Source organism: Apium graveolens, chromosome 7 (assembly GCF_009905375.1).
Source record: "Apium graveolens cultivar Ventura chromosome 7, ASM990537v1, whole genome shotgun sequence".
In the NCBI taxonomy this organism is placed as follows: Eukaryota; Viridiplantae; Streptophyta; class Magnoliopsida; order Apiales; family Apiaceae; genus Apium; species Apium graveolens.
The window spans coordinates 88,126,811-88,151,484 of record NC_133653.1 but is presented as its reverse complement, the minus strand read 5'-3'; the positions used below and the strand labels follow the sequence as shown (position 1 = coordinate 88,151,484).

At 32.1% G+C, this 24,674-nt stretch overlaps 2 protein-coding genes across 2 annotated transcripts; one reads left to right on the top strand and one right to left on the bottom strand.

Annotated features, from left to right (window-relative positions):
* The first annotated feature begins 4,125 nt into the window (after positions 1-4,125).
* Positions 4,126-11,478, top strand: LOC141671725 (coatomer subunit epsilon-1-like). The gene is made up of 7 exons (XM_074478051.1): positions 4,126-4,387; positions 4,556-4,645; positions 6,922-7,073; positions 8,330-8,465; positions 8,563-8,718; positions 9,102-9,181; positions 11,355-11,478. The coding sequence occupies exons 1-7, from the start codon at positions 4,226-4,228 to the stop codon at positions 11,446-11,448; spliced, it is 870 nt and encodes a 289-aa protein (XP_074334152.1). The 5' UTR covers positions 4,126-4,225; the 3' UTR covers positions 11,449-11,478.
* Positions 11,479-15,646: 4,168 nt separating this feature from the next.
* On the bottom strand, positions 15,647-18,706 carry LOC141670539 (DNA-directed RNA polymerase V subunit 5A). The gene is made up of 4 exons (XM_074476433.1): positions 18,383-18,706; positions 16,986-17,162; positions 16,279-16,392; positions 15,647-16,012 (listed from the first exon to the last, which is right to left on the bottom strand). Exons 1-4 carry the CDS (start codon positions 18,632-18,634, stop codon positions 15,887-15,889), a joined length of 669 nt encoding a protein of 222 aa, XP_074332534.1. The 5' UTR covers positions 18,635-18,706; the 3' UTR covers positions 15,647-15,886.
* Positions 18,707-24,674: the final 5,968 nt, after the last annotated feature.

The window sequence follows — 24,674 nt, the reverse complement described above, 5'->3', positions numbered from 1 at the left end:
GCATCTTTCAAAAAATGGGGATTAAAAACCCAGGTCGAAGTTCGACTAGGATCCTGGTCGAATTCCAGGTCGTGGATCCTAGTCGAAATCCTTCGACCAGGAAGCAAGAAAACCAAAGAATTTTCGAACAGGATTCAGGCCGAAATATCGACTAGAATCCTAGTCGAAATCCTAGTCGATAGGCTCATGACAAGAAGCTAAAAAAAAAAGAAAAAAAAGGGTGGAATTTTCGACCTAGATCCAGGTCGAATTTTCGACTAGGATCCTGGTCGAATTCCAGGTCCTAGATCCAGGTCGAAATTTCGACTAGGATCCTGGTCGAATTCCAGGTCGTGGATCCTAGTCGAATTCCTTCGACCAGGATGGCAAGGCTGACCCCTATTTTCGACTAGGATCCAGGTCGAAATTTCGACTAGGATCCTGGTCGAAAAAGGGCTGGAAATCTGAAAATTCCAGAAAATTAGGGAAAAATCCCGGAAATTAGGGAAAATCCCAGGAAATTAGGGAAAAATCCCAGAAAATTAGGGAAAATCCCAGAAAATTAGGGAAAAATTCCAGAAAATTAGGGAAAATTCCAGAAAATTAGGGAAAAATCCAGAAAATAAGGGAAAAATCCCGGAAATAAGGGAAAAATTCCTGGAAATTAAGATAATTCCTAAATAAAAGGAAAAATTCATTGTAAATGTGTAGGTCGCTCCACACTTTACGGAAAAATGAAACCCTATAAGGGAACGAATAGACTTAACTTCTGCGAAACCTAATCAATGTTTCCCAAAAGTTGGGGGGCAAATGATAGGGATAAATAAATTATGATTGTATAATTAAATACTGCATTAATTGTACAAGCTGTGGGCTGCTAGGCCCAATAAAAAGACATATGATACTCAGACCAGAAAGGTTAAGCCTGATGGACCAAATCAGGCCTGATGAAATAAAAAAGATCCAAAAGCCCTGATTATTAATTAATTTCGTAATTAATTAATAAGGGAAAAATCAGATGTTGAGAAGAGTCCCGATAAGGATATAAATCCTTAGAGATTAGCCTCAAGGGGACCTAAAAGGATAAGGAATCAGTTTCCTACTATCTAGGAGTCCAAAGTCCATTCTAATTATGAGACTTGCCCACCAAGTCTCCTATACCAAGTCCAATTCAAGGACTCCCAACATCTATATAAGGGGTCTCACCCCCACCAATCAGAACTACGTTTTTTGGCTTGATTCTCTAATTCACAGAGATACGTAGACATCTCGTAAAGGCAGATCGAGCCACGAAACACGAGAGCAGCCATTAAAGGCCTTGAGCTCCCGAATCTTAGTAATAAATACAGCAAATAATAACCTTAGTTTTTTATCCATAACAATACTGAAGTAAACTTTATTCCTTGTACATTTTGTAATTGGTTTTGACATCATTGAGAATGGAATTTGTGCTTCATTATATTAAGCATAAATTGGGGGAGATTGTTATGTGCTGATTCTCAATGATCAGGAGGAGCTCAGGATCTAACTATGTTTAGATGTCATCAATATTTGATGTGTCGTCAGGATTTGATGCATCATCAATATCTGTAGAACATCAACATCTGAAGGCAGTCTGTTGTGAAAATTGATTATGTTCCTTATTTTGAGGGATGTATATCTGTTATGTTCTGAGTGATAGGACTTTGTATATTCAGTTAAATATATGTATCGTTTTCTGTTAGTAATTGATAATGCATATCTTAGATTGATTTGTAGCAGTTGTGTATTATATAAACACAGTTTAGGTCATCACATAGTGATTAACTCGAGCATTATACGACCTAGCAGCTCTCAAGAACATCAGTATTTCTTGAGAGAGTTTGTAGCAGTTTTTATCAAAAATATAAAGAACTATTATATTTTTATACTTATTCGAAACATTTATACAATTGTATCCAACCCCCTTAAACAATTGTATTACTACTGGGCAACAAAGCCTTACATGCTAGTAAACTCTCTCCTGCAACAAATAACAATAATGTTCAGTATATAAATGAAAATGAAGAGACAAGTTGATATGTAGAGGGATAGTAGTGGAGTACTGTTATATTTTTAAAATCTCCGTTGGTCAAAATCAGTGCCTGAGAACATAATTCACCACACATTCTATTAAATTCAGACAAAACAACAAAGAGGAAAATTATTACTTTACAACACAATAAACACGATTTTACTTGCACATTATGATATATCCAGAAGTTTAAATCTCTCTCAATAGCACACATTATACACAAGACCCAACTCCCAAACTCAAAAAAGACACAAACTGTACAAAAAAGAAGAAGCTAAAGTTCATACAAGAACATTTTTGCCTTTAAAAGTCATGTAAACAAAAGAACGACCCAGTTCACTACCAGAACCTTAAATTTATACTTAGATTATCACATTCTCTTGTTGGCATTGAATCTCTCCTCTTTAAAGCGTAGAATGTACAGTTGAAGCCATTTTTATCTTAAAGCCCCTTTCTTGTTCATTAACAAATTCAAGGATTTGTAAGAAAATACACACAATTAGCTTTTATGTTCACTACATGGAAACATAAAGATACTTAAGTATGTACATGTAATGCGGAGTTAAGAATAAAGGGGTTAAGAGAAAATTACCTTTGATTTTAGGGGGGATACTGGAGAAGCCTTTGAGCCAAAGACTGGAGAAAATTACCTTTGTATGTAGTGAAGTGCCGAATTGAGAATCCGATTCAAGACCTAAATGCAATGAAAGTGACCCAATTTTAGATCTAAGAACCGAAAGTTGGTGAAAGCCCCGATTGGGACCTAATTACAAACCCGATTAAAGATCTAACTGAAGAGTCGAATGCAAACCCGATTGTAGTATTTTTTTTGAAACAAGAGCGGATTTGGTTAAAGTTACGATTGAAAGTGATGAGTGAGTGATGAGTGAAAGAGAAATTCTGTTCGATCAATCGATCAAGAGAGAGAGATGGAATGTGAGAGAGATAGAATGTGTAATTGAAATGAATTTTAGTTTATAGGAAAAGGCAATTATTTTCGTCAGCTTTATTTTCATTAAAATTCAACGACCCCGCCCACGTTTTTTATTAAACGACCTAAAATTTTGTTAATTGGTCACACATTTTTTAAGATAAAAAATAACATCAATTTTGGTGTAACTGTAGATGCCCCATTCTCTCTATGGTTACACTAAATGATGTCAACGGGTACAATAAAAAATATAATTATAAATTATATCCTATATATAATTGGCATAAGTGAGTTAATATGGCATGGTTTGGTCATCAGGGGTATAACAGTAATTTCAAATCAGTGATATCAAGTAAATAGATACAGGTTCTACTCGTCGCTACTACAAACGTTAATCTATTATATCCTATAATATTCTATATGTAATTGGTATAAAGAAAGTAACTTCATCAGTAATTTAATCATTTGACTGAAATAGTTTTTCAAAATTATAAAACGTAAGGTGCATGCGATAAATACAAGCCGTGGGGTAAACAAACAAAATATATAACATAACATTCCATGTAGTGAAAAAACAAAAAGTAATTTTCAAATAAATATAGAATTAAATATTGAGAAAAATATAATTTTAAATCATCCCGTGCATTACATGGGTACGAAACTAGTAGCCAAAAATAATTTTAAGGCACCTATGATTACATTTTAGCTGGTTATACCGAAAAAAATCGCCACAATAGGTCAGATATGGTGTAGTGTAGGAACAATTTCCCCTCGAAAAAGTTGAGTTTTTACTACTTCCATCAGTTGTCACATTTTCAATGTGGATTTTCTAGATCCCTCGAAGATTCAATTAAATTATTTTCAAAGAGACAAACAAATCGAAAAATACAAAAAACCAGATCAACTACTCCAAAATGAAAAATAAACAAACATCAAAAAATTGGTAACAATAATAATTCTGATTAAAAAAGATGTTTAATAATGGAAAACTAAGAATGAGAGTGATTAAATAAGAAAAAAAGAAGACGAAATTGAATTTGTGAGAAGGAAAAAGACTTATTTAATTTTAATTTTACAATATATCCATTTTTTTACATTATTCCCAAATTTTCGATTAATCTTAAATAGGTAATTCAGCCGGAAATTATTATTTTATTTTACAAAAGAATATAACAAAATTCACAAGACTCTCTCTTCTCTTTGCTCCCGACAGACTCTAGAAAAAGATACAGAGGGAGAAAAAGAGATTGAGATCTGAACTAATGGCAGCACCAGATCTATTGTTTTCAGTGAGAAACAATTTCTACTTGGGAGCATATCAGGCCGCGATCAACAGCAGCAATGTCCCTAATCTCTCTTCCGAAGAAGCTGTCGAGAGAGATTCTATTCTTTACCGATCTTACATTGCTCAAGGCAGTTACGAGGTCCCTCTCTCCCTCTCCCTCTCTCTCTCTCCCTCTCTCCCTCTCTCCCCCCCTCTCCCTATCTCTACATCGCTCAGTTCACATATTCTATCTGTATCTTTTTATGCGTAAGAATCGAATTTCGTAATTTTGATCCGATCTGTTTATATATTGTTGTTGTATGTGTAGCTTGTGATAAGCGAGATCGATTCATCTGCTGCTACGCCTCTCCAGGCTGTCAAATTGCTGGCGTTGTATCTCTCTAATCCTGCAAACAAGGTGCGTTGTTTATTTCTCCGTTGCATTTCAAGATTTCGATTGATGTTGTTTGGTTAGTTGTATCAAATTTTATGTCATTTTGATTGTGTTGATCTTAAATCGTACTATTAGTGTGTTGATAGTAGTTTTGAGTGTGATAATGTATATTATGGGTCGGGATTGCAATCATGTTGCACTTATTGATATTAAATCAGTTTGCTGTTGTGCTTTAATTAACTTTGTGTGTTATTCGTCGGGACTGTAAGATGTTACTTTTGGAAGGATTGCCACAATCATTTGCGGAGAGCACCTCATCTTGTAGAAACCTTGATTTGAATGGCATGCATAAGAAGAGTTAAAGTAATGCGGTGTTTAATCCATGAAGTTAACTGTGATTGTGCTCTTAGTCAATACTTATTGATTTTCTGTGATTGTGCTCTTAGTCAATACTTATTGATATGCAGTGCGAAAATCAATGTCTAATTTCTAAGAAGTTTAATGAGGAGTAAAGAAATAAAAAACAAAGTTGTATTAGTTTTATGTTGTTATTTAGGAATTTAGCTAATTGTAATTTATTGCAAAGTTTATTCATATTTTATAAAAAGATCATAATGAATATTTTAGGTTATGGTAATGGAATGTAAGAATTTTTATATGTTGACTAGTTTCCTTACTTTAGGGTTTATATTCTTATAGAAGGAGATGTAGTATTCTGATATGATTTAAGACTTTAATTGATGAATAATTCGAACAAATGATCGTCACCTTGTCATGGGTTCTGATCCAAACATTACTCTCTTTTGGGGTTAAGAAATTTTAGAGCTAGTGGAGTTTTGTGGTTGGTCCACCCAAAGGCCCCAAACATTTTTTTATAATTATCATTCATTTTAATTGTTACTTCACGTGTATGTATGCACGTGCATCTGTAATTTGTGTAGTTATATTAGATGGGCATAGAGGGAGAAAAGACTGTGACAATCAGACAACGACATATGAATAATGTCCTATGAATGCAATTATACTGTCAAGAGGGCATTTAGTTTAACAGTTTCAGGTTAATGGATTCTGTTAATGGGAATTATATTTTCATTTTCATATATCGGATGATCTATTGGCATTTTATTGAATTAGTCAATTTTTTTGACCGATTTGTTGGTGCTTTTTGAAAAATCAGCCAATTTCTATGACAGAATGTTTGGTTAGAGAATTTGTTTGATTGGAATAGGTAACACATTACCATTAACTGGATAATGCATACCCGACTAGACCCATGTGATTTAATTGTATAACAATTGAAACACCCAGAGCTGTATATATCATAGCTTTATGATGAGTGATAATATTTGGGGAATCACAATTGATGAAAATGTACTCTACCAAGAGGAGCTAGGAGACATATTGACTTGCTAGCACATAGTCATAATAAAGTGCAAGTTCAAGGATGTTCATAAAGGTCCAATACTCTAATTTTTCACAAATTCAATAATATCATTCATTCGACAAGTATTTTATCAAATTCCAATGTTTAACTGGCTAAATTCTCTAGAGTCAAGACGTATGAAGTTAACATAATTTTATGAACAAAAAGCAACAAAGACACTTTGATAAATAAAAACTAATATTGGTCAATTTTGTACCTTGGTCTATTGTGACAAGTCTGCGGCTGTGTCCAATTAGTTCCTTACTTTCCATTGGTGCTTGAAAATATTCACGCTGTAGCTAACTTTGTTGTATCTTCAGGTAAGTTGACATTTTTCTCTGTTGCTTAGTTATTTGTAATTTGTATATTGTTGATCTGCCAATGAATCGTTATTGAAGTGTAAAAAAGAGTTGGTGGCTGACTTGTATAGTTTCATTATGATTATTTTCATTAAGATTTTTTACCAGCTTTATTGCGAAACAGATTTAGCAGTTGAAAAGCTGTCATTATTGAGTTTTAGTTTTCACTAACGATCTGCAGTACTTTTTTCTCCATTAACATCTACACATTTCATCTTCTATTGCTTAGGATTAAACAACTTCTATCTAAATTAAGTACAAAGTTTTAATTCAGTGTTCTGACTGAGTGGATATATGTGCTTTGTCCTGTTACCTCGATTATTTTTATATTTCTAACCCAAGACTTAATTTCGGATTAATGATTTACATTCTTATATGCATCTAATCTGATCTTGTGGTTTGCTTAGAAAATTTAAATCACTTTATAGCTTCTGTTATTAGTATGTACTTAAAGTTGCTAATGTATAAATTGGCTGCATCTGTGCTCAGTTTTAATTTGTTTATTACTTTTTCTCTAGGAAAGTACAATCTCAAACCTCCATGAATGGCTGTCAGATCCAGCAATTGGAAATAACCCAATCTTACGAACCATTGCTGGGATTATTTACATGCATGAGCAAGATTATAATGAAGCTCTGAAACACACAAACGCTGGGGGAACCATGGAACTGTGAGTTTTTCACTTTGTTTAGAAATTTATTTTTGGTCATTTTCTTAACTGCAATGGAAGGACAAAGTACTTCAATGTATAAATTGTACTTGTATAGTTTAACTCTCCATATAAGGGTAAAGCTTATATAAACTGATTATATCGACTGTTGAATTTTTTTTTAGTTTTTTTTACAAATATAATACAGAGTGACAGACATGACTACTGATCTACGGCTTTTACTGGCTTTCTTCATGTTGTCTGAACTGATGTCTTCCTCAATTCTAGCTATTTCTGCAGAACTTCAACAAGAAATTAAAAAAATGGATCTTTTTTAAATCTTTTCATTTTAGCCTATTATGGATTATGGATTTAGTTGTACTGTTTGAAAGTCATACTAGAGTGTTTAAAATATTTGTATTTTATAATCCACACTAGTAGTTTGGAACAATTGCAAACTTAAAGTTTCAATCTGCTATTTTATTATGGTAGCAGCCTTGTAGAGTATAATCCCGGATCATGATGATATATTAAAGATTGTAGGAGTTCTTTTAATATTTGGTTGCTATATTATGGTCACCAAGACTCTTCAAGTGACCTTAAACTGCTAATATCGCTGCCTCTCTTACCCGGTGACAAATTTTGGAACTAGAAGTAGTATTTCTTACTTAAGTATACGTCGCCTTTGACCTTACAAACTGAGACTTAGTACAGAGGTACCGATGGCTTTATTTTGTTTGAATATTTATATTTAGAACAACAAAATCTTCATTCATATTTTTGAAGAAAAAATATATTGCAATATATACTAGTTCATCTTCAAGAACAATAAATTTGATAATGACTGTTATATCTTATATGAATATAACTTTATTTGATTGAAAAACCTAGAAACCCAAAGCTTCCCCCAGCTTAGAATTTTCGAATTCATGTTGTGTAATTTGATTTCCTTAGCCGTTGCTTAAAATTTTTATTAATTTAATGTAATTATATTAAACACATAACTATTCACAGATGTGTGAAAGTTGTTAATTAAACAAAATGACATTTTGGACAGTTAAATTGCATAAGATTGCTCTATGTTATAGTGCTTCTTATGTGTGCAATGTTTTGGCAATTAATTAGTGACAATGCAGTATGGACCTTTCATTAGTATTGGTGATTGTTTGGTTACTCAATTCCTAATAAATGTAATGCTTAAATATATTCAGGTTAAAAGATTAACTAAATTGACATTATAATCCCACTAAATGGTTACCATTACTTGTTTTTTGCAGGCATGCTTTGAATGTTCAGATATTTCTTAAGATGCACCGATCAGATTATGCAGAGAAGCAACTGAGGATCATGCAACAGATTGATGAGGACCATACATTAACTCAACTTGCAAATGCATGGATAAATTTGGCTGTGGTACATACCTGATTTTCCTTTTTAATCTTTATAAATTGGCCAGAGGTTCTCAATTTCTTCAATAAATCTTTTTTTTTCTTTTTTTCTTTTGTCACAGGGTGGCTCAAAGATTCAAGAAGCATATCTCATCTTCCAGGATTTCTCAGAGAAGTATCAGATGACTAGTTTGATACTGAATGGGAAGGCTGTCTGCAGCATGCACATGGGAAATTTTGATGAAGCTGAATCATTGTTACTTGAAGCACTAAACAAGGCAAATATATTATCTATCTGACTTTTTCTTATGCATTATTTATGTAGATGCAATTTCTGTTTTTATAAGTATGGTTTATTTATATTTTAAGCTATAGTTTCACATATATGCACATTTTTACCCAATTTTAAAGTTAGTTTGCTCGATTTGACCAATTTTGTTTTAATTATTAAAAAACAAGTTTTTTTGGTGCAGAGGAAGGATAATTGAAAACTTTGAGCATTTTTTGAAATTGTTTTTATCAATCCTCTAATGTTTATTGCCATGTTATCACCCAACATTTTGATCTCCTATTTTTCCGTTTTCCACTCAATTTATTACTTGGTTTGTCATCCTTTACTACTTAATTCCATACAAGTGAAAGCTTTTTTTGGTTGGTGCAGGACACAAAGGATCCTGAAACACTGGCCAATATGGTTGTGTGCTGCCTTCATCTTGGGAAGCCCTCATCCCGTTATCTTAGGTAATCAGAGGAAGTCATTGGATTATAATGCATATTTGAATTATTGGAAACTGAAACATAACACACTGAAAGATCTTTTAAACAAGGAGAACTCAGTTAACCTTCCGATAACGTATCACATCATGTGCATTTTGTTAGACTCGTATATGGAAGTTCGTTGTTCATTCTATATGGAAGTTCAAGTTTCAAAGTTTTTCTTCTCTTTCTTAATTCCATATTCAATGTCTGTTTTTTGTCTTGTTCCCTGTTACAGACTGTCCTAATAATCGTAGGCGTCGGGGCGTGGTCAGGGTACGTTTGAGGGATTAATCTGGTGTATATTTATTTAATATTTTATTATTACTAGCTTACGGCCCGTGCGATGCACGGGTCTTGGTTAATATTTATATATCTTTATTTTTATTAATATTTTATATAAACAATTAAATATTAAATAATGATTATATAATTATAATTTAATTGTGTATAATTTCAAATTAAGTTCAAAAAGTATAAATAGTATATGACTGATGAGATCTTATGCATAAATAATAATGTAAATATTTGTTGTTGGTAAGATTTGAACCCAAGAACTTATATGTATCTTTATAAATTATAATATAAATGTTTGTTGTTGACGGGATTTGAACCTGAGAAATTGTGGAGTGTATTTTTTAGTATTTGAATCTAACGACTCTGATTATTTGGTGAAAAGGATCCAACGATCGGGATGGAAAGGGATAACCAAAATGATATAATTTCAAATTAAGTTCAAAAAGTATAAATAGTATATGACTGATGAGATCTTATTCATAAATAATAATGTAAATATTTGTTGTTGGTAAGATTTGAACCCGAGAACTTATATGTATCTTTATAAATTATAATATAAATGTTTGTTGTTGACGGGATTCGAACCTTAGAACTTGTGGAGTGTATTTTTTAGTATTTGAATCTAACGGCTCTGATTATTTGGTGAAAAAGATCCGACGGTCACGATGGAAAGGGATAACCAAAATGAGGATCAACCAAACTACCAATTATAGGTCATTCCGGTTATTATAGTATAGTATAGATATGTAATTAGCCATATTTTTTTTATCCTATAGAACCATTAGAGTAAACTAATAATTATAAACAGAACATTAAAGTAATATCAACTATTAAGCACACATTTGACACATACAGTGCTGGATATATGAGTTGCTAACTGTAGACTGATGCACCACTTTACAGTTCCACTACAAATAAAATCTACTTCTTATTTTAATATTTTATAGCAGATTGAGTTTTGCTGAAAGTGAGTAGATTGTTTTTTTGATAGTTTTCAATTTTTTTAACATTTTGTCATTTTAATTAAAAAAATTATCGAGCGTCTAGGCCTGGCGTTGACTTCCTAGTTCTAATTTTAACTGACTTTTGGAAAATACGCCTGAATCACCACCTAGGTCCCATTCATTGCGTTTTGGGGCCGCCAAGAACACCTTAGACAAGGGTTTTACAATTTTTTGTTTAATCAAGCATATCAGCGTGACTTTATTCAGTGTGTTGGGACTTGGGAGTGAATCGTCCAAATAATTCTAAACATAGGCTGCAATATATCAGTGTTGTAAAATGTTCAATTTTTCGATTAATCAAGAGGTGATTCGAGGTTTTGTTGCCTTGATTGAACCAGGAGAGGGTAGGATTTGTTGTCATGAATGAACCAGGAGAGGTGGTTACATTTACCACTTATCTTAATCAGGAACTTTATTTATATGATTATACCGGGCAACTATTATCATGCATTTTTTCTACATTTCCTAGGTACACTTTTGTACTATTACTTCTCAAAAAAAATAATAAATTATTTTCTGTAATATTCTATGGTCATTTTCTTAATGCCTTTTGCGCAGAGCATTCTCCTCCTATTGGACCTATTAGTTAGACCATTGTTAAATTTAAGCAAATGAATAGATAAAAGGAAATTGTGCAACCAAAGGCATGCTTATAAATGACATTACATCTTAATCTAGTTTAGCCACACTCTCGCCTGATTAAAAAGATTTTTAATTTAGGACCATGTCATAAATTTGGCCTTGCATATTTATTAAGTTTCTCATTCATGCTTAGGCGCGTCAAAACACCTGCACCTGCCTGTTAGACGCAATACTAATAATTGAGGAAACCGCATTCTCTGATTTTGCCCTTGCAGCCAGTTAAAACTTTCACAGGCAGACCATATGCTTATCAAACGTATATCAGCTGGTGAGGAGGCTTTTGACAGAGCAGTGCAGACAGTTGCTTAAAGGCGGGTGAGACATTCACTAAATCAACAGGTAATACATGTCCAAGAAAATGAGCACACTTTTACAACTATCTTATAATTGAAAAATATTTTAACAGAATGTTTGGCTTGCACCACATATTACTTCAATACTTGTTGCTGAGTTATTTTCTCCAAATATGCAGAGAAAATAGGCTCTGAATTTAAGAATTCGCGTGAGATGCTGGATTGGATTTCTCGTCATTGCACCGTACTATCACAAGGACGCTATGCTTCCAGTCGAAATGGGTTAACTAGTTTTTCTTTATCCAGTTTGAAGTGAGATATTAGGATCCTTAAACATCTTACAATATCTTTTGCACTCTTATAGGATTGCTTGAATTCTTCTTATGGATCAGAATTACTGTGATAAGAAATTTTGGCCTTTATATACTTATAAATATATGTTTTAATTGAAATGGTTTTTTTATTAATGCTAAATAAATTGGGTGCTTTCTATATGTAAATGATACATACTGTGGAGCTTGAGAGTTGCATGATGCTTGTTCTGATCTAGTATATGGAGTACCGCCGCAGATTATTTTATATATTGAATCTGGCCTTTAGAACAATCAAAGTTCGATATCCCCATGATTATGGGGAAGGTGGGTGGGGGGGGGGGGGGAGTTTAAAGGTATAACAGATCTAGCACTTCTATCTTCTTCATGCTTATGCCTCTATTTTTTTAATATCCCACTTAATTCAGGCTATTCATTCTCATGCCTCTTATTTTCTTTAACAGCCCACTTAATTCTAGCTCATCCACCATCTTTTGGTCGTGTGCATCGGGGATGAAAAAAAGATTGATTAGCCTATAGTGTTTACATGTGTAAGATCCAAATATTTTTTTTTAAAATTAATTCGAAATATAACACATATGATATGCAAATCGATCGTTGAGAGATATAGAAAAATACAGTGAAATCGGATTTTAAAAACAATTTACGGTTTGACGGGAAATATCAAATTAAAAACGGAGGGAAAAAACTGAAACTGGGTGTGGGAGAGTGCAGGGTAGTTGGGTGGTGTGATTTAGGAGGACCATTAGATTAGGTAGATCTAATGGCTTACAAATTTCTATTTTAATTTTAGTTTGTATTTGATCATTCACATATATATATATATATATATATATATATATATATAAAGTACAGACAATTAGTATGGTTATTATTGATATATATATAGGCAATTAGTATGGTTATTATTGCATGAATATGAATGAAATTAGGGGTGTGCAGAAAACTGCAAAAACCGTTCGCTCCGCGCCAATTCGCACCGCAAAACGCGGTTATTAATTTTCGTGATGTGGTTGTGGTTTAAATTTTTAATAAACCACGCGGTACATTGCGGGTTGTGGTTTTAAATTCTGAAATGCGGTTCAAAACGCAACGCACCGCAATATTTAATATGTTATAAATAATGAACTCATTTAATAGAATCTAAGAGCTACGATAGATTTAAGGTATTTTTCTCCCTTTGGTTACTTGCTCTCGGGAGATCACTGGTTTGGAAAAATGACTGCTCTGTTGCATTAGCTACCAAAAATATAAAACGCAATTAATCACTGTTGTTCACTAGTTATTTTTAATCATAACTTAGATTTTTTATTAAAAAAATTATAACTTATAATTTATAAATTATTTTTGTTTTGTAATTTAATTACTAAAAAAGTTAAACTTTCCGGTGTGTAATTTCTAATTTGTATTATTGAAGAATATTGACGACTTTATGTTATATTAGTCGGAAATTTGATTAAATTTAAGTTTTGTATTATATTTAAATTTAAGTTTTGTATTTTATTAAAAATTTTCAAACTTGTAAAGTGTAAACCGCAGTGAACCGCACCACACTGCATTTTCGTGGTGTGATTTATGTGATTTTTGAGGTACGCGGTGCGGGTGTGGTTTAAAAATTTGATCAAATCGCATGCACCATTTGGCCTATGATTTGAGAAAAAAACCGCACAGCAATGACCCCTAAATGAAAAGTAATAGTTACCCGAACTACTAAGCTTTACCCCTAGTATAATAACATTTTTTGTGATACATTAATAACTAGTCTACTAGAACACTTTTTCCGACAGCCTCAATCATATTTTCTTAAACCTTAAAATATAAATTACTTTGTGCCCCGCTTGAATACATGGATTTCATTTCAAATCCTGAATTTGATCAAATCTGTTGTTTGGCAAATACCAAGAATTTGGAACTAAATTTTGTTCAAATACAACCCAATTAAACAACAAGTTTGAAATTTTGAATTTGAAATACTTGCAAAATACATGTCATTTCAAGTGAAATATTTTTACTGAAATTTTTTTTAAGATTTTTTTTGCACATAAATTTTCGAAAATTTTTTCAGAAAACTTTTCCCTGAGAAACTTTTCTCCGAAAATTATTTCTCGAGAATTCTTTTATAAACTTTTATCCGGGAATTTTTTTCCGAGAATTTTTTCCCGGGAATTTTTTTCCGAGAATTATTTCTCGGAAATTTTTTCCCGAGAACTTTTTCTCGGGAATTTTTTCCCGAGAACTTTTTCTCGGAAATTTTTTCCCGAGAATTTTCTCGGGAATTTTTTCCGGAAAACATTTTCTCGGGAATATTTTTCCCGGGATTTTTTTTCGAGAAATTTTTTTCGGAAAATATTACCGAGAACTTTTTCTCGGGAAGTTTTTCCGGAGAACATTTTCTCGGGAATCTCTCCCGGGAATTTTTTTCGAGAGACTTTTCTCGGAAAATTTTCCCGAGAATATTTCCCGGTATTATTTTTTCAGGAATTGTTTCCCTATAATTTTTTCTCAGGAACTTTTTCCCGCAAATTTTTTTCGCGGAAACTTTTTCGAGAAACTTTTCCCGAAAAATTTTCCCGAGAATTATTTCCCGGAAATTTTTTTCGAGAAACTTTTCTTGGAAAATTTTCCCGAGAAAATTTCTTGGCAATTTTTTCCCGAGCAACTTGTTTCGCGAAATTTTCTCGAGAACTTTTTCTCGGAAATCAATTCTCGGGATTTTTTCTCGGAATTTTTTTTAGTAATTTTTTTCCCGAAAATTTCGGAATTTTTTTCCGAGAAATTTTTCCGGATGAAAATGGTTATTCGGAAAATTTTCTAAAACGAAAAAATTTCTAGGAAATGTTTAACGGGAACCTTTTCATCAAGAAGTTTTTTCAAATTTTTCTTTTAGGGATTCTATTTCGGAAATTTATCTTGAAATAAATAAAATAAAATAAATATTTCAATTTTCCGAGAAAATAAAAAAAAATCAAGTTTTAAGAAAAATTTTAAAACAAAAATTTTGAAATTGAATTTCTTGAATTTCAATTTCTTGAATATCCAAACAAAAGATTTGGAATTGAAATTCGGGATTTCAAATTCTAGAATTGAAATCTCGGATTTGAAATGAAATTAATGTTTTCAAACGCTACCTTAGAAGAATTTTGAAAAGCAAATATCTTTAACATCATATAAATTAGTTAACACAATATGTAATGTACTACAAACCAAATCTACATAGATCTTGGCTTCTTTTACTAGAAGTGTAGTAGGACTGAGGCGAAGCCAGGCACTTTGGGTCCAACTAATACATCAAATGTGTTGTAAATTACTAAATTGTGTACTACACATTGTAAGTTGTAACCATCAGGATCAGACTTTGCCACCATCTCCAAGCTTTCTTGAAGGTGTACTGTCACACTGCTGGCAGTCTTACCTTCTCACAAGCTTTAATAAACGCTTATTCCAATCCTCTTGAGTACTGGATGTTTGACAAGTTTGAGAAGTTGATTATTTATGATATGGATGATTTACGTATTGTAATATTTGTTCTTCATGAACTTAAATTTCTAAATTTCAAAAATTTTATCCCCCTTAAAAAACATTAATACTAACCAAGCCAAAGCAACAAACTAATCAGTTGTATTGTACCAGATCCAATAAGCCTATTGATATGCATTTCCAAACTCCACAACACACGGCTGCTCATAGCTCTTGGATACATGGATTTTATTTCACATTCAATTCATTGCATTAAAATTGGCAAATCTCAAATTAAAAAACACCATCTGCAGGTAAAGTTAATCTATCTCCACTTTAAAGGAGAGGCACTGTACCAGAGCTATTATCCGCATATGTTATATTTGGTCATCCTAGAGGTACTGAAAATAATAGATTACTGAAATATGAAGAGAAGAAAGTAGAAATAGCTTCGAATATGTGAGTACACCAACCTACAACTAGGGCAATGGACTTGCTCCATGTGCTGTGACTTAAACAACATAAGCATCCAGCACCGTCTAAAAAAAGATTAATATTTCTAGGCAAAGGCTAAAAAACCAGAGTCCCCCTCTGCATCAACAGAAACTGATGAAAATCCTAACCTTACAAGTTGATAACTACGACATCACATTACAGATGTAATCATCACCAAACACAGCGATAAGTAACATAAGACTCAGTAATCCCGCTATTGTATGTTATTTCTAACACCTGTCCCTTCTCAAGAGCAAAATAGCAGACGAGAGCATCTTTTACTGTTATACGAGGAAGCTGTAAAAGATCAATGATTAAAATTAATCAGATCATTCAATAACACACTAAAATTCCAGAAATTTTATTACTATAAAAAAGTCATAACATCTCTAATCTATCAGGCCCACCAGATACATAAAACTCATCATATGTCCACAACTGTACTTGTAAATTTGTTTATTTACAAAATTTCTAATTTTGTAACTGTGACAAGAGTGCAACACAAAAGCTTATGTAACAAAATAATCTGTTATTAATTATTATATGAATTGACAAATATTCACCTGCTTTTCGTCCACACTGTACTTTTTCAAGAGCTGCTTTTTTTCTTCATTTGTTAGCACCCGATGCCTTGGATTCAGCTCATGCTTAGTGATATTAACAAGCAAGTCGGTAATCTGTAAATACATAAAAGCAGGGTAAAAATTTTACAAACTAAAATTATTAGGCATTCCATGACTATGATGGAAAGAAAGAAGAATACAATACTAATATTTACTCTTATAACTTATAAGTGTAGAAATACGAGATACACCCAAAAGGCTATAATTTTAACAAATAGCAACTCGAAAAAGAAAAACTTGTTAATGTAAAACCCGCATTAAAGAACAAACTCTGAGAAATACACTATAAATACCCATATAAATATGTCTACAGTAAGTCCTGCACCAGTTTACAGTCTTCCTATTTCCAATTCTAAAATGGCTGTAAATTCTCAGAGATTTTAGCATTCTCTTCACACAGCCTAAGAAAGAGTGAAGTTGGCATGCATAGGCCTCAGGTATATTAAACCTTGCTGTTACTGTCTATTTTAAATACAAAGTTTATTTTCAATACAGTGATACCATTAGATATGTTTTGTGATTCCTAACAAATCAAGCCCCTTCAATTAGACTTTAACAGATGGGATGCTTTCTGCAAAATATTTGAGAATAGAAACAATGAAAGACAGCTGATAAATGCAAACTCAGAACTACATGAGAATACTTACTTGAAATATTTCAACTTTAAAGGAAAACAGATCCCAAGTTTTCATTGCTTGGTCTGTTATCCTATCTTGGATTACTACAATCAGCCGATTCAACGAGTCCTTATTAGTAATTTGCCCTGCAATACCCCGAACTTGACTCACTTTCACGATTCCTTGCTCACAGAAAACTACTAATATCTGCAGTCGAGATCACGAACCCATTAACACATACTATAAGATATCACTATATCAGTACTTAAAAATTTACAAGTCAAACAGGAAATATGCTGCCAATCCATCTCAGATCAAATCACAAAGCACTTTAAACAAAAACTACCAAACCCAATCAACAGTATCCATATATCTGAAATGGAAGTCTGATGTGGGAAGGGTAAGTTGTACGCCGTCCTTACCCCTACCTGTAGAAAAGGCATCATAATACAAAATACAAACCGGAGGAATGTATGCAATACAAACATGACACTGCCCTAAGCATAAATAGTACACATAACAAACCTAATGCACATACTAGTATCTACAAAATATGTAACATAATACCATTATACCTGTCATTTGTTTCAGCCAAATACATACAAATATATAAGCCTAATAAGGCACATTCAGTAACATTGAAACAGTAAAAGCAGAGTAAATAAGCACCAGAAATAGAAAACTTATACCCCGGATGTCAAGACCTTAAGCACAACAAAGAGAATCAAAACATTTACTCAAAATGGCAACATTTCCCCAATCTTTACATCTATAAACCCAAAAAGTACAGAAAGCAGATCAAAACATAGATTACAAACAAAAATAAAGCACATGACAAAGAGAGACCAGAGCAAATCCAACAAAGATTCAACCTTTAACTGCAAATAACAATAAACTCAGTATTAAATAAAACAGGTACAATTTCCCCAATCTTTAAAATCAAGACACCACAAAGTACATAAAACAGGTCATATAATTAAAATTACAAACACAAACTGATTGCATGCACAAAAGGGGACAATTAAATCCAAAAAAGATTCAAACTTTACCTACAAATAACAATAAAAACTAAAATTCGAATAAAAATGGTAACAATTGCCCTCATCTTGAATATCGAAACCCCACAAGCACATAAAACAAGTCAAAATCAAGATTGGAAACACAAATTCATAGCATGCACAAAAGGGGACAATTAAAATCCAAAAAAGATTCAAACTTTACCAACATATAACAATAAAGACTCAAAATTGAATAAAAATGGTAACAATTCCCCCAATCTTGAAAATCCAAACCCCGCAAGTACATAAAACAAGTCAAACTCAAGAATACATACAAAGAGAACAAATTGATTGCATGCACAAAAGGGGGTCAATCAAAATGGAGAAAAAGATTAAAACTTTAACAAGAAAGAAGAAGAAAAATGAGACCTTGTCAGAAGGGTTGGATTGATGAAAAGCAGAGATACGAAGACGAGAAGTATCAGGGGATTGGCCATAAATGGCTCGAAATTGATGAAGAGAGAGTTCAATTTCAGAATCAGGAACAGAGTAGCCTCTGTCACGGAGCATCTCAAGAAGGGTTCGCCTGGAGAGATAGTAACGGTGACTCTCTAAGCTTCCTTGGTCCATAAAACCACTCAAACATGTCTTTTGTGTTGCTTCTTCAATTTGCATCTCCATTGAGTTTGTGTTTGCGTATCTACTCTTTTTCTTTCACCCCTTTTGTGTTGTGTAGGCGGAAGTGTGTACAACGTATTCAGTTCAGCGTAGCAGCGAAAAAATGACAAAAATAGCCGATTTTTGAAAAAATTTAACAAAAATAGCTATTCTGAAAAAAGTGATCAATTTTGGCTGATTGAGAACTCCACTGCCCGTTGGTATCCCAATTTGTATAAGATACTCCACTGGTAGTTGGGTATTTCATATATGGGATACTCCACTGCTAGTTGGGTATCTTATATAAAGTGGATACTCCACTGACAGTTGGATATCCCATCGGTTAAAGTTGGCCAACTTTTCAGAAATTGGTTATTTTTGTCTATTTTGTGTAAAAATAGGCTAAATTTGTCCTTCACCCTGTAGCAGCCTAGAAGGGATGTTTTGGGTTAAAACTCGACCAAACTCTAGGGACTTGATGTATGTCTTAGAAAACCCGTATATAGTATATATTATCATTACAAACTTGTGATTATTGTGATTAAATCGATTTAATCGTAAAATATAAAATATTAAGAATAAAAAAAATGTCAAAATTTTATTAAATTTAGATTCAAGTTGTTTAATAAATTTATATCTTTATACATATCTATATATAATATAATATATCAACATAAAAGTAATGAGATATTTTAATCATAAATTTAAATGATTAATTTGTCCCTAAATCTATTATTTATTAAAATGATTTTTTGTGGGTTAAAATTGAATCCAAGTCATCCAATTACTTTATACTATATTATAACACCAGGTTATTAATGATACACATATGTTATATATATAATGACTAACTAAATTTTTTAATCATCTTTTTCTTTTTCATTTGTACTTTATATTATATAATTATATAGTATAAATTAGTAATGCATGGTATACAGTAAACTTATATATCTTTAAATCATTCAATTTAGTGATATGATATTAGTAATGAATATTTTATATATATAGATAATTGTAATATGTTAATCATATATTTATTATTATTTAATAAATTCAAACGTGATAATCATAAATTTATATAAGAAAAATAATTAAATTGGATAAATATAATAAAAAATATTTTTTAAAATTATATTGTTAAAAAGTAAATGTAATTTAATTTGTTGATAATAAAATGTTAAATTTTTGCCATTTGGTCAAATAGACCGTAAAAAGTGAGAGAAGTCAATATGAGGTACAATTGCTATAAAGTGTACGGACAAGTACAACTATCTTAGATTTTTTTGGACTAATATATTTAAATTTATTTTGAACTCAGCATATCGGAATGTCACCCAATTTTTTAAAAAAACTCAAAATTTGACCATTTTTCACAAATGGTGTCAGAGTCCTATCGAGCTAAAATATATTTTTTACTCTTGAATTTAGCACTTTTATTTATTGGTTCGATGATGACATTATCTTAATGAAATTAGGTGTTTCTAAAATTTTACATTCACATGAATTAGTGCGTAATCGACCTTTATAATTTCAAGTCAATAAATAATGTAGATCAAAGTTGTTAGATTGTTTGTGTTGAGTTGTGAAGGACTTGACCCAATCATTAAAAAGTGCTCAAAATTCGACCAACTCTTTTTCAATATTCCATTTTGTTTGAATAATATGCATTATTATCAAATTTTAAAATATGCGTATGTGATATTTTTAATAATGATAAATTGTAAAATAGTGGAGTTTAAAATTCTAATTTATTTCATTAGAAATTAGAATAGGAAAATTAAATTTTTATAATTATAAAAAATGCTAACGGTTGATTTAATTTGAAAAAGATATTTAATGATTTTAGATAATAATATATTTTTTTTAAAAAAACAGGTATATTGTAAGTGTTCCATATAATTAACATTATATATTTATTCAAAATCTTGTGAATAAAATATTGAATCCCACACAATTGTTTGATTTGATACAACATTATTTCATGTTGTAAAAACTTAAATCACACTATTTGTCATGAAAAATTACCAAATTATACTTAAATCAGAGATCTGGAAAGTGAAATTTTACACCTAGAGGGGGAGGGGGTGAATACGTGTTACGACTAACTATAACCAATTTTAAATTGTTACCAATTATCAAACTATGAGACACCTTGTTGTTAAATTCGATTATATGCTGTCAGCAAGCTGACACTCGATATGCAATGCAGAAAATATAATAACTACAAGTAAATAACACATAGAGTTTTAGCCAGTTTCGACCCCTATGTCTAATGGTCTACGTCCTGGTCCATAACCAACTTGGTAAAAGAATATATTATTAATTACTGAAATGATACGATTACAAGATTCAATAATATATCTCTGTTTAACCCTTGTTCCTGATAACAGTTTGCTAATAACACATGTTCCCTTGAGTGAATTACCCTCTAAGCCCTATACCAAACCTGTATAGTCTTCTCTAGCAATCTAACTCCTAGAACTCTTGTTATCCAAGCTCAACTACTCAACAACAAATGTTACACCTTGAACAATACAAGTTTTAATAGAAATTACAACCGAAACCATGAACTCTATGTATATAGATATACGTGAATAAACTAGAGCTCAGAAAAATGATATTCAATGAATGCAAGTTGTATTTTCTTTAATGGTATGGTGTATACTTCGTGGATCAACCCCAAAAGCAAGTATACCCAAGTGTATTTACTGATTAAGCTAACTTTTGAATTAACACACAACTCTAGATCTTGAACAAGTCTCACAGTTAGTTTGTTGTAATTCAAATGTTAAGGTAATATAGAAAACACGTTTAAACTAATGATATGATAGATTAGAAAGAATTTAAAAACGTCTATCTTTAGTTTAAATAAAATACCATGTTAGGTCACACAACACTATAGAAGGGGGTTGAATACAGTGTTTTCACAATCAAATCGATTTAACACAAGTATGTAACAAAGATCAAGTATATTGAATAAACTCTGTTACAATAAGAACTGTTGTTCTCTCTCAGTGATGAACAAATATCACTAAGAGCTGCTAGGTTACAATATATAATCTTCTCGATAATGATAACACATATAGTGTAAACCCTAAATCTGTGTTTATATAGTACACAGTTACAAGATAACTTCTAATTGATATGGAATACAATTCTGTCTCCTAAAATATATCAATCAGATATCTTCTACAAGTCTTCTAACTCTTTCCATGCATATCTTCTTTTGTTTTAATCTCGATCTTCTACTATAAATCAGCTTCCTTCCTTAACTGTAAGTCTTCCCGCACTTAAGTTCTGATATGACCTTAAGTTCTGATATTAAGTTCTGACTTCCAGTAAGTCCTGATTTTAGTAAGTCCTGATTTCAGGTGGTCCTGATATGTCCTTTTTGTTAAGATCTGAAAACTAAACATGAATCATATTAGACATGACATCTCAAATATATCTAACAATCTCCCCCAACTTGTAAATTATGCAAAATATACAAGTTAATAGATTTGATTATATCAAAAACATTTAAGTACAAATGTAAGAAGAGTTTAACTAGATAACTAACTACAACTTACAGTCCTTGAAGTTTTTACCAATCTCACTGAGTCAATCTGAATCCATAATGATTCTTGGCAAAGCTTGATATCAGCTTTTCTTTTTTAATCCTCAGGACTTGAGACATTGTAGTCTTGACTTGCTTCATCTCTTCATTCTAACTTCCAATCTGGTAGATTGCAGTCCTTAAATCAGAGATATGGTTTCTTTCTAAACCATCATCCATTCTTATTACCCTAGGATGAGAAGAATCTTCATTGTAGCACATACATTTCTCATTCAGTAACATTTCAAGCTTAGCAGAATCCTTCTTCATTGGAATCTCACTTCCATCATCTTCAATAATATTAGGAATGAATTCTGTAACCCTTCAACCAGAAATTCTTACTTTATCTCTGATGGTCTTCAATATGAAATTTGACCATCTCCTGGTAATATTAGACTTTACCTCTAAAAGGTAATGAAAGAATTAAAGTTCTTTCAGTGATTTGTTTAGCACATCTGATTCTGACATCTGATATGTCCTTCCATCTTTAAGAAATAGAATCAGATTTTCCTTGACATTGTGCTTGTCATGAACATCCAGTACCACTTGAACAGAGATAACCTTATCAAGGTGTTTCTGTGTAACATCTTCAAGAGGTCTGTTAGTCAATAAAAATAGATCTCTAGTAAGCACTTCAACTCCTGTTTTTATCTTAGCTTCATCAGAACCTAACCCTGCTCTGTCTCTTGCTTCTTTGGCTTTCAATCCAACAGTCATGAAATCATATAAAAATTGGCTTTTCTTTGGATCTGATGGTTTGACATTTTTCTACAAAAGTTTCTTTTTGTCAGCTACTTCCATCTTATCTAAATCAACTTGAGCACTGTCATAGGTTGATGTCATGATGACTTTATCAGAACTTGCTATTTCTGTTGTAGCTTGCAGTTCTTCACTCTGAACAACTTGAGCCTTGTCAGAGTTTGAACATCTTCATCTTCAGCAAGAGTATCATCATTAACTTGAACCATTTTGCACACTGGATTTATCAGGATTTGAGGAATTTTCATCTCTAGTGGCTTGGTTGGTTCATCAACTTTTCCCTTTCCTTTGTCTTTGGGATCAATCTCAATCTGTGATCTTGTTTTGAGCTTTGATGCCTCATGTTAGATATATTTGATAATGTCATGTGTAATATGATTTGTGTTTAGTTTTCAGATCTTACCTTACAGGATAAATCAATACTTAACTGGAAATCAGCACTTATACTGAAGACAGAACTTAAGATATCAGAACTTAAGTTATCAAAACTTAAGGTTCAGAAGATATTTATTATGAGATAATATCAGGACTTAAGATGACTTTCAGATAAGTTAGGCGGCTGATTGAAAGGAAAGAAGATCGAGACTAAGATAGAAATAATTGAGCATGAAGAAGGAATTCTATGAAGAATAGAATACTTGGAAGAAAAGATAACTGGTTGATATATTTTAGGAAGCAGAATTATATTCTATATCAATTAGAAGATTATCTTGTAACTGTGTAGTATATAAACACAGGCATAGAGTTTACACTATAAGTGTTACGATTATCGAAGTTATTATTGTTTGTAACTCTAGCAGCTCTCGTGATAATTTGTTCATCACTGAGAGAGGACAGTTCCATATTGTAACATAATTTATTGTATTGAATAAAATCTGTTTTCTGTTACTTGAGTTCTTATATTCGACTTGATTGTGCTAAACACTGTATTCAACCCCCTTCTACAGTGTGTGTGACCTAACAAGTGGTATCAGAGCCTTCTGTTAATACACAAACAATTTAAGATCCAAAATCAATCATTTCTAAAGAAGAAACTCCAAACAAGCCCACCAAAACTGAAGAACCTCCAAAAACAGTAACTCATAATCGATATGAGACTATAAGAGTTCCCATGTTGAAACCTTCTGAGTATTCCATATGGAAAGTGAAGATGGCTATGTTTCTGGAAGCTACAGATCCAGAATATCTCGACAGGATTTATGAAGGACCACATATGCCAACCAAACTCTCTGTGGAAGTTGCAGGACAACCAGCAAAGTATTTACCAAAGGAGAAAAATGATTACACTGTTGAAGATATCTCATCAATTGCAAAGGATGCAAAGGTAAGACACTTGATGCATAGTGCCATAGAATATGTCATGTCAAACAGGGTAATTAACTGCAAGAATGCAAAAGAGATATGGGATGCTTTGGAAACAAGGTGTCAGGGAACTGATTCAATCAAGAAGAACAGGAAGTCAATACTCATTCAAGAGTATGAGCACTTTGACTCAAAGCCTGATGAGTCATTAACTGATTTATATGACAGATTAGTCAAACTCTTGAATGATTTGTCACTAGTTGACAAAGAGTATGATATTAAAGATTCAAATCTTAAATTCCTGTTAGCTCTTCTTGAAAGATGGGATTTGAAGGCCACAATAATAAGAGACAACTATAATCTTGATGAAACAACTCTTGATGAAATTTATGGGATGCTCAAGACTCA

Excerpts from the sequence above, each read along its gene's own strand:
- LOC141670539 (XM_074476433.1), bottom strand. The coding sequence starts at position 18,634 with ATGGAGATGCAAATTGAAGAAGCAACACAAAAGACATGTTTGAGTGGT. Across the intron at positions 17,163-18,382 it reads AATCCAACCCTTCTGACAAG|ATATTAGTAGTTTTCTGTGA; the intron begins GTCTCATTTTTC and ends TCTCGACTGCAG. Across the intron at positions 16,393-16,985 it reads TTAAAGTTGAAATATTTCAA|ATTACCGACTTGCTTGTTAA; the intron begins GTAAGTATTCTC and ends ATGTATTTACAG.
- LOC141671725 (XM_074478051.1), top strand. The coding sequence starts at position 4,226 with ATGGCAGCACCAGATCTATTGTTTTCAGTGAGAAACAATTTCTACTTG. Across the intron at positions 4,388-4,555 it reads TTGCTCAAGGCAGTTACGAG|CTTGTGATAAGCGAGATCGA; the intron begins GTCCCTCTCTCC and ends TTGTATGTGTAG. Across the intron at positions 4,646-6,921 it reads TCTCTAATCCTGCAAACAAG|GAAAGTACAATCTCAAACCT; the intron begins GTGCGTTGTTTA and ends CTTTTTCTCTAG.